Genomic DNA, 10,206 nt, shown 5'->3' on the forward strand with positions numbered 1-10,206 from the left:
GGGAAGGAGGGATGGTGAAATGGGAAGGAAGGCATAAATGTGAACAAAGTGGCATTTGGTGCTACAAAAGTGCATAATTAAAAGGTGGCATGGGGACAACAGCACAGGTGTGCCCCCAGCCAGCATTCCTGCCACAGATAAGGGATTGTCTACAAGTCTCCCTTTTTCCTGGCCTCACTTATCTGCTGGCACATTCCAGTCAGGTTAGCCATTACTCTGACATTTCCACAGCAGATCCTACTCAGTGAAAATGAGGCAGAGAAGGCAGTGGGATTTCAGCTGTTATGTGGCTCCTTACCCAGGACTACAGGGAAACAGTCCTGATTATTACATGCGGCTGCCCTTGCTGCCCCCTCTGCACTTCCTCACTGTCCAAGATGGAAGGATTGGTGGCTGGGGCTCCAGCAGACATAGCAAGGAAGACAATAAGATCACAGCAGCCAAGGGGACACACCAGAGAAGTTATTATCAAAACTGTTTTAATAGGACAATAATAAGTGCATGGGATACAGAAGGGAGGCAGAAGATAATTCCACAGATATGGGTCTTTGGTCTTGTATTAGGGTCTGGGAAGCAGAGGGCAGAGGGGAGCTCATCCTGAGAGCCCAGGCCCCCACCCTGGAAAGTGCAAGGGAGAGTAAGGCTGATCCTGCTGAGCTCCAGCGGACAGACCTGGGGACTTCTTGAAGCTGATGCCTGGGTTGCTGCTGGTGGCTGGCATGATGCAGCCGCTTGGGGAGGCTGGGCCTGCCCTTAACCTTGGTGGCCTGGCTGCAAGTGGCACTTCCACGTGCAGCATGTGCACACCCCGGAGCTCTTTATCCTGCTCTGAAGAGCTTCCTGGCAAAAGCAGCCGGGTGGCGGGTGAGCTGCGTGGGAGCAGAGTCCTGCAGCCATGGCCCAGCATCTCCTCCCACTGCACACCCCCTCCTGTCCCAGAGAACAAGGAGGGTCCTGTGAGGGTCCCTCCAGTGACCTCAGCCCCTGAGCACGTTGGCTCCACACCATGGCACAAAGGCGCTTCTATGAGGGCCAGTTTGCACACGGGCCTGCACGGGGGCAGCTCATTCCAGGGTGGCAGTGTCACCCAGGGCCACTGGGCGAGGGACATTAGCCGTTGTCCACATTACCCTTGGGAAGGAGTGCGCTGCAAAGAGGGGTGTGTGGGGGGGAATGGGGAGGGGGATAAGGATGGAGACACAAACTGTGCCACCACCACCACGAGGATGGTGGCACAAACTGAGTGGCTGCAGAGGAGTCTCCTTGTTCTGAGGCAGGGGGAAAAAGAAGGGATTTTTAGGGCCTGAACTGTAGAATTGGGTGACCTGACAACCTGCCTTTGCCATCAGTCATCCAAGAAGTTTCTCCCCTCTCAGTTGCTGAGGAGAGTGGGGGGTCAAGAAGGAAGCTGTCGTAAGTGATGCCCAGCAGCAGGAGACAAGTGGAAAGATTCCTGATTAGTTCTGTGCATGCTCTCACCTCCTGAACACTGAGCACACAGTTTTTTTGGGGGGCAGAGGAAAAGAGAAAGCTCAGCTTTCTGGGGTTTGCCTGCCCCTTGGGACCCCAGCTGACCTTCCCCTGTTGATAGATGTGCTATACTGAAGGGTCTTGCACCAGCTGGAGCTGGGGACACCCCATCCCCTACATGCCTGAGCTATCAGAGGGAATATCTCTGGGGAGGCATGCATGCCATAGCAGAGGATGGTCAGTGGAAGGATGGAGTATGTCCCCAGACATGCTAGTGGAGCCAGGTTGAGGGTTAAGAGAGAGGGTGCTGGGGAGAATGGGATGGGGTAGGAAGGATTCGGGGTTCCTTTGGCACATGGGAATATTCCTTTGATGTCTAATGGCCATGAGGCTGGAGAAGGGGTGCTATGCCTGGCTCTGCGGTGCCCACTGGCCCTCTGCAGCAGCCTGGCCCAGCCCCAGGGCCCCCCCAGGAGATGGGCTCTCCTCCTGTCCTCCCCAGCCTCCCCAGTGCCCCCACTGGGCAAGGAGATCACTCACTGGGTCTGCTGGTGACACTGGCACCAGCGGGTGGGGCACGGGGAGGAGGGCAAAGACCCCCGCACCAATGTCTCTGGTGGGGCCTGTGATGGGAGGGGTGGCCATTTACACCTTGACTTCATCGTCCTCTTCCTCCTCCGCATCGGCATACTCGAAGGAATTGCTGCGGCCCCCGCGGGCACCGCTGTAGCTTTCCTGCAGGCTGGAGAGCTTGGTCTCATCCTCCTCTCCTTGATTCCAGCTGGCCCCAGGGGACCGGCTCTCCCTTGTCACTTGTGAGCCCCACAGGCTGCCGCTGGGGCTCTCCCACAGGGTCTGTGTCCGGGCCTGCCGGGGACCTTCGCCCTTCTCCGAGCTCCGTGGGGTGCTGGTTCCACCGTAATGGCGAGCCAGGACCTGGGCTGCTCGGTCAAATTCTCCAGCCTCAATGGTGCAGTCGTTCCAGTGGCCCTGCCACGGGGACCCTCTGGGCACTGCCGCCGGCCCTGACGCCCAGACAGAGTTCTCTCCAGCGCCTTCAATGGCACGTGCCTCTCCATTGGCATGGACCGACAGACCCGGCAGCGAGCCAGCCCCTGACAGGTTGCTCTGTCTGGAGTGGTCCCAGAAGCTGGATGCTGCCTTGTTCTCTTCGTGGGATGCGTGCACTGCTGGAGAGACCCTGTCCTTGGTCCCCTCTTCACGCGGGAGGTGTGGGCTGTCCTCCCCCACCTCGTTCCCATTGGTTTCAGAGAAGCTCATCACCTGGAGGAGCTCGCTCATCAGGGAGGGCCCCAGGTCTAGGCGGAAGGACAGCAGGGAGTCGGAGCGATCCAGCTCATCTTCCCCAGCATGCGTGCTCTCTTGGGCCTTTTCCAAGCGAGGGACACGAGGGATGGTACAGAATCCAGACTCCAGCCCTGTAAGGCAGAAGGTATGGCTGGTGAGGCAAGGGAGGAAGCCTGATTTACTTCGGCAGGGGATAAGGGACACTGCTGCCAAAGCGGCTCAGGTCGTGCTCCTGTCAGTGGTACTGGACTCTAAAGGACAGGTCAGTGTCCGTGGATATCTCCAAAGCCCAGAGTTACAGCAGAGGGTCTCCAGGTGGGCTCTGGGCTTGGTAAAATGGCAGTGAGGGCTGAGCCAGGCAGGTGAGACCAGGAGATGGCAGCATTGCCTCAGCCTGCCTTTCCCTCTGAGCCCGGCCACCTCCCCCGGCTGCTGCAGGCACCCCAGATCCAACCCCCACCCTGAGACATTCTGCTCCAGACCTCCCTCTTCGGGAAAAGCTAAGCACAGCCCAGTGCTGTGAGGCAGGAGAGGAACCACACAGATGTCCTGTCCCATCTTTCCCACAACCCTTCCCCAAAGGGCACCCTGGCTGGCAGGGAGGGATGTGGACGCAATGAAGAAGGGTGGATGGAATTCCTAAGGAGCCATACATGGAGATGTAGAGGTTGGCACAGCTAGAGACAGGGTTAGAACATCTGTGTGCAGATGGGAAAGGCCATGCTGTGCGTCCCCTTGACCTCACAACCTTGGAGTGGGAATTGCTCCACTGTCCCAGCACTTTTTTGGCCTCCTCAGGGAGGCTGCTCAAGTGAAAGGTGTAGGGCTGAGGGCAGATGGGGGGCACTCCCTTACAGCTACTCCACACAGGCTGCCAGCTGTGTGGGGCTACAGGAGAGGGGGAGAAACAGAGAAACCATCCCTGCCCCGCTTTGAAGGACACCCTGGGAGGAGACCCTCCAAAGGCAGGAGCAAGGACCATGGTTCAGAGCAAGGTTAGGATTATCTGCTTGGAGATTTTGTCATGACCAGGCAGTCTTAAATATCCCATCCCTCCTTAAAACCCTAGGTTCCTCCCTAGGGGAAGAAACCGTGGCATGGAGCAATGGAGAAGGGCTCCAGAGGATGCTCAGTACCTGGGCACCAGCCTCTGCCTCACGCTTCACTCACCGTAGGCCTGGTGTGTTTTGGAGCAGCTGTTTGAGGCACTTTTGAAGGAGAACTTGCTGGTCAAGCCCCGGCCGCCGCTGCCTCCATCATAGATGCCCTCATTGAGCTGCGGCAGTGAGATGGCGTTCTTGATGATGGGTGAGATGGCCGGGGGCGTGGGTGAGGCCTCCGCCTGGCCGCCGCTGCCCCGTCTCTTCAGCGGTGTCCGGCGCACGTGTCGCAGCGTCCGGGCGAAGAAGTTGTTTGGTTTGGCTGCGTCAGCCCCGCCGTGGTTGCTGAGGAAAGAGGTGTCCCCAAAGACGTCCCCACCGCGCCCCACGTGCATGGTGTGCCGGAAGTCGCCCAGCGGCGGGCTGATCATGTCCGGCGTCAGCTCCGACTTCAGCCGCCGCTTGCCGTGGGAGCCTGACACCCAGCTGAGCACTGGCAGCTTCCCCAGGCTCATGTTGCACCCTTCACCCTGCCTTTGAAAAAGCTCCAAAAATCAGCCCTCGCCAGGCTTCCAGCACTGGGGTGGTCTGTCACATCCCCAGCCTCCCCATCGCTTCTGCTCTGACACTCTTGGGGTAACAGTTCATGTCACTTTGGCTTTCAGCAGGTTTCCTGCTTCCCTGCACTACGTCGTGCTCATGAAATCACCCTCAGAGGGTATGTCCTCAGTGGTCAGGACAGTGGTGGCACAGAGATGTCTGGGTCACCCCCGGTTCTGCGGAGGTCACTGGAAGCCGTGTCTGGTCGTGGACTTAATCCACCGTCTTCTACTGCCGCTGGGTGAGTAGCAGCCAGTCACGGATGGGGCAGCAGACAACGAAGAGAGCTTTGGGTGGACTGGCAGGGCAAGAGCATTGGCCACCTAAACAAGGCAAGAGGAACAGTGAAGCGTTTGGACAGGATTTTCACAATCCCATTGGCTGTATCCACAGAACTGCCTGAGGAGGTCAAATGTAGTACATAAGGCAGGAGCAAGGTTGCTACTGGCTGCCTTGCCTGGCCCTCCTCTTGGGGAGGAAGAAAAAGTCTTTCCTACAAAAAAACATGTGCAGTCCCTCACCTTGCTGACCTACCTCAGTATGCCTTCGTTTCCTGTCTGCAAAGCAGCTTTGCCAGACCCACGCCACAACACAGGCTGAGGATTTCCCTCCGAGGCAGAACCTCCTCCCAGAGCAGTGCCCTGCTTGGCTGCCCCAGCTCCTGGGGCGAGAAACCTCTCCCTCTTTTTTGCTATTCAGATGAACCCTTAAGGAGAGGGCGAGGCCTGGGGCCCATGTGCTTCTCAGGGAGGAGTGGTGGGAAGCAAAAATGCAATATTTGTATATCGCTTTGTTTGTCCTTCATCGGCTGGGTCCCCGGGTGCTGGGCAGACATGTTGGAGAAGCAGGGAGTCGGCAGTTTGGGAAGGGCAGCTGATTTGCAGACAGGGGAAACTGAGACACGGCAAGGGAGGTGACTACCTGAGGCTGGAGGAGAAGTTGGGTTGGGTCCCTGTACTCAGGCAGATCCCCGAGGCACTGAGGGGCAGCAGGAAGCAGCAGCTAGACGCACGGCAGGGTAAATGACCTCTCCAGTCAGTGGGGAGGACTCTGAGATTGGCAGATCCCCTGCTGGTGTGCACAGCAAATGGAAGAGGGTGGGTTGGGGAAAGGAAAGGATTTGGTTGTGGTATCTCAGAGTGTCAGTGGCCTGGATAGCCAGTTGGGGACGTATCCTTCCCTGGGTTCAGTTCTGTGGCTGGGGCGTCGGGACAGCTGAGTCCCTCCAGCAGGGCTGGCTGTGGAAGACAGCATGCCAAGAGGTGATGCAGGAGCCTCACATCTCTTGATCTCCATGTGGTGGGACCCCCATTGCTACATGGCTTCCCCTGCCATGTCCCCTGCCTCTCCCGCTTGTCCGTGCATCGCCTTGGAGCAGCCAGGTGGTGCCAGGATGGCAAAGGCTCTGGTGAAGGAGCGTCCTGGGCATGAAATTGCTTTTCTGGCTGGCTGGAGGCATTTTTGCTTTGCCCTGGCCTTGTTTGCTCACCCGGGGCCCCTCTTATCTGCCAGGGGTTAATGACTGAGGAAGGGAAAACAAACCTCCCCCAGCAGAACCCAGCACCATTGGCTGCCTCCCCGGGGTGGCAGTGGCTGGTGGCAGCAGGGACAGAATGGTGGCAGGTTGGGTTCCTGCTGGCTCCCTGGCTTATGCAGTTTAAGTCTTCCTCCTGCCCATAGAGGCCATGCAGTGCTGCCTTGCAGCCAGGACAAACCAGGCATGTGGCAAATTTGGGGTGAGGGGACAACTGGGGAGCCATTTCCTTTCTCTGGCAGAAGTCCACCCATAGCCACTGGGTCAGGGCCCTCCTGGACTGCAAAGGAAACTACTAGGGTGGTCCCTGCAGCACAACTGGGGTCTTGGGACCAGAAGGAGAGAGATGAAACCCTATATTTGAGTTGTCCCCAGGATCTTGCAGGAAAGCAAGTGACCCTGGGAGAGGGGATTAGGTGAGCTACAGCACTCAAGTTTTCCCTTTCCTCTGCACATTGGAGCCCCTGAGAAACCCAAAGTGGGGACTGTCCCCTTTAGCATGTGCTGCACCAGCCAGGGCTACTCTGAGGGGGAACCCTCCTACCCCATCCCAGGTCCCCCACATAATACAGCTGCCCTGCACACCCGTATGGGAGACATCACACTTTGGGATAGGGTGGGGAGGCAAGGAAAAGGGGGGATGTGGGAGGAGAGCATCCCCTTGTTCCCTATCTGGACAACTATTGAGTGAGGGAGTGGGGTGGAGGAAAGTGTTTCTCCTTCCTTGTCTCTTGGTCACCACAGGGAAGCAAGCCAGCAACTCCTGGCCCCTGCCTCTCCTTGCCTGCTGGCAGGCAGCAAGCACTGGGAAGAGGAGGGAGGGAGAGAGTGAGAGAGGGAGTGAGAGAGGGAGGGAGGGAGGGAGGGAGGGAGGGAGGGAGGGAGGGAGGGAGGGAGGGAGGGAGTGAAGCAGCTGGAGCCCAACCCTACCTGGATGGCAGGTTTCTGACAGGCCTGTTAGGCTTTTCCTCCTTCCAGTCTCCCCCTTTCTCTTTCCTTCTGCCCCTGGTGGCTCCTTGCCCCTTTGAGCCCTCCCCTTCACCAGAACAGACTCCTCCATGCCAGGGAAAACTCGTGATTCTGTGGGCAAAGGGTGACCTGTGTGCTGTCCTTTCCTCCACTGGGCAAAGGGACCCCTCTGCCCAGCTATCTCTCTGTCCGGATGCCACCGCTTCAATCTGGCAGCCCTCTGTGTTTGCCAGTTCCTGGCACAGCAAGCCCACAGCGCACCACGACCTCCCCTTCCCTGGCATGCTCTCTCTGGCTCCCTTCTTGCCTCCTCTGGGAAGCCCCCTGCCTTCAAAGACGCGCTGCCGGCACCTCCTCCTCCCAGCCTGGCCTCCCCCATTTCCCCCCAAGTTCTGGTTACCACTGGTTTTCCACTAGCTGGGAATGGCCAGAGCTCTTCTGCTTGCTGGGAAGAGCGGAAACCAGAAAGGAGGGGGGAAATAATCCAGATGTCTAGTTGGATAGAGCTGCTGAAAGCAGCCTCTTCCCTCTCCCAAAGGGGACATACTGCAAAAGAGGGTGAGAAATTTGGGGTGGTCTCAACAGCAGGAAGAATGGGTGGAAATGGCAGTGGGTGGCCAGGAAGGCTTTCCCAGCCTCTCTGAGTAATGAAAAACCTCCCTTTCCCCGAAGGAAGGGAGGCAGAGTTCCCCTATTGGGTGATTGCTTTGGGATGAGGAAAGCTTTTGGGGAAGGGGGAAAGGGGCTTGGCTGGCTGGGTTTGGCCTCTTTCAGCTTCCCTGGAGCAGTGCCGGGCAGTAGGCAGACGCCTAAATCTGACTCCCGTGCTGCTGGCTACTATATATATACATAGTGATATCTCTGTATAACAAGGATATTTTTCCAAGCAGACATGCTGAGACATAGAGAGAGGCCGGAGCTATGGAAGTGGGCAGTTTCCAGACATCCCTTCCCTGCCCACTTATGAAAAAGTGCTCCCTTTCTTCTTCCACACCCCCAAAACCGAGGTGCCGAGAGCCTGTGGGGCTTTGAAGGGTATCCAGAGCAGGGTCTGGGAGACAAGAGTCCTCCTGCCTCCCCCATCCGTGGGACCTTCTTCTCACTCTCTTTCCTTCCCGCTTCTCCCCCCTGTCCCGTGTCCCCTCTCCTCACTCCCAGTTTCCTGTTGCATTCCTGCCTTCTGCTCCCTTTCTTTTTTACCATCCTTCCAGTCTCTTATCGCCTTGCCACCCCTCCCGTTTTCTCCCCTCTCCGAACACCCTCTTCACCCTTTTCCCTCTGGTCCCAACCACCCCCCCTGCCCCCAGCTCTAGAAACCGATGAATCAAAACTTCCAGGATTTACCTCTTTTGAACCAGGGTTATTATTTTTTCCCCGTCCTCCAGACGAAAAGTTGCGAGACCCTCTCTGCAGGCCCCTGTAAGTTGTTCCAAGGGTTGGTTACTGGTGCTGCGGTCCGGAATGGAGTGGGGGAGAAAGGGAAGGCGTTGCCCCCCTCCTTTTCCCACGGCTGTCCCCCCCAGGCTGGCTCTCCCAGGCTGACGCCCTGATGCCACGGGAGAGAGGGAGCAAAGCTGGCGGGGAGGGGACGTGGGAAGGAGGAGGGCGGGCTGCAGCACCGCTGAGCCAATCCTCGACTCGGCAAGGAGACCAGAGAAAATGAGATTTATTCCAACTATCCAGGACAGAAAACTTCAGGAACTTCTCTGCCGCTCCCCTCCTCCTCCCCGCTTCCCCAGTGCCATTTCCCGTCTGCCGGCATTGGCTGCCTCCCGCTCCCGGGTGCCGGCTTCAATGGGTTTGGGGGAAGGGGGAAGGCCAGGTTGCTGTCTAACCTCGTTAGAGGAGCCTGGCTGCAGGGCAAAAGAAAGGGTTTTGAACCCTGTGTGCGTGTGTGTGTGCGTGACCCCTCGGGTATCACATAAGGTCCCTTGATCCCATATTGGACAGGAAGTTCCCAGTGGTGTAGCACTGCCAGTCAGGACAGGGGTCTGTGGGTGTGTGGTCATACCAGGACCTGTGGGTAGCATTGGGTTGGGCATTAGCAGGATGACAGCCTCCCTGAAGGCCACGTGGGCCAGGCTGGCATTTGTTACAGGGTCAGGAGAAGTGTTACGGCATCAGGACAAGCGTCATACCAGCGACAGTGGGTCAGGCTAGGGTGAGGGGGTGGCAGCGGGTAAATGCAAGGAGGTGCTCTTTGGTGGCACCAGGGAGTTTCTGCCCTCATGTGGGACACCACATCCCTCTGGCATCGTATGTTGTCCCTCGATGGTCCCAAGGCAGAAGACCCTATCAGTGCCAAAGAGGGGGAACCTGCTGGTGGCTGTAGCATCGTTAGTGCCATTGGTGACCCTCATGGCTTTCAGGCTTGGCCTGGTGGCTCTTCTGGGGACCACTTTGCCACGCACAAGCACCTATTCAGGTCCCTGTTGAGGAGAAGGGAGGTGTCTCTGTTGGTGAAGGCAAGACAAGACTTGCTGGGGTTAAGTAGGGCTTGGCTGAAGGGATGACAGGATGTCTGCAGAGGAGATGTCAAAATGGAGCCTGGCCATTCACTGGGCTTGGGTGGCTTATGCTGGGGTGCCCAGGCAGGAGCACTTTATTGCTCAGAAGTTTACTAAGTTGTAGTAGGGTTTGGCACTGTTCTCTGGCTTCTTTTCTGTGAAATGGAAGTTGGAATTTCTGCCTTCTGTGGAAGTTTTCTCCATTAGGAATTAAGACTGTATGTGCATGTTGGTGGTACTTAAAGTGGGTCTGTGTCTTGGAAGAAGATGGAAGCTTAGCCCTGATGGGAGATGAGCTCTGCCATAGCAGAGGAATAGCAAGGAAAAGGAGGAGAAATCATGGCATGCATCCTCCTGGCTTGCCAGAGGTATGGTAGGCATTCCTTCCCCTAGGTCCTGCTCAGTGGAAGCTAATGGGGGTGGTGAGAGAGGCAGGAAAAACCCTTTCTTTGGGTCTCCTCTCTCTGCATGGCCTGCCAGGGCATTTCTCCCTACCCTGCCTGAGGGGCTCTCCCTCACCCCCATCCCTATGCCCTGCAGCAGAGGCTGCATCAGGAAGCAGAGCCTGGGCGACAGCAGTCACCTCTGCTGGGGAATGCAGAACAAATCTTTTCCAGATGGGACAGGGGCCACATTCTGCTTCTTACAGCACGGCCGGCTCTCCACTGCCTCCTTCTCCTCGCTCCTACTCCAAGCATCTCTGTGAAGCCAGGATGGG

At 57.4% G+C, this 10,206-nt stretch overlaps 1 protein-coding gene across 1 annotated transcript; it reads right to left on the reverse strand.

Moving 5' to 3' along the window:
- Window positions 1–462: 462 nt before the first annotated feature.
- On the reverse strand, window positions 463–8,600 carry CDC42EP1 (CDC42 effector protein 1). Its single transcript, XM_040063278.1, has 3 exons — window positions 8,326–8,600; window positions 3,949–4,801; window positions 463–2,909 (listed from the first exon to the last, which is right to left on the reverse strand). Exons 2-3 carry the CDS (start codon window positions 4,391–4,393, stop codon window positions 2,116–2,118), a joined length of 1,239 nt encoding a protein of 412 aa, XP_039919212.1. The 5' UTR covers window positions 4,394–4,801; window positions 8,326–8,600; the 3' UTR covers window positions 463–2,115.
- Between the last annotated feature and the right edge of the window lie 1,606 nt (window positions 8,601–10,206).

The sequence above is a fragment of the Hirundo rustica genome, chromosome 4 (assembly GCF_015227805.2).
Source record: "Hirundo rustica isolate bHirRus1 chromosome 4, bHirRus1.pri.v3, whole genome shotgun sequence".
Taxonomy (NCBI): Eukaryota; Metazoa; Chordata; class Aves; order Passeriformes; family Hirundinidae; genus Hirundo; species Hirundo rustica.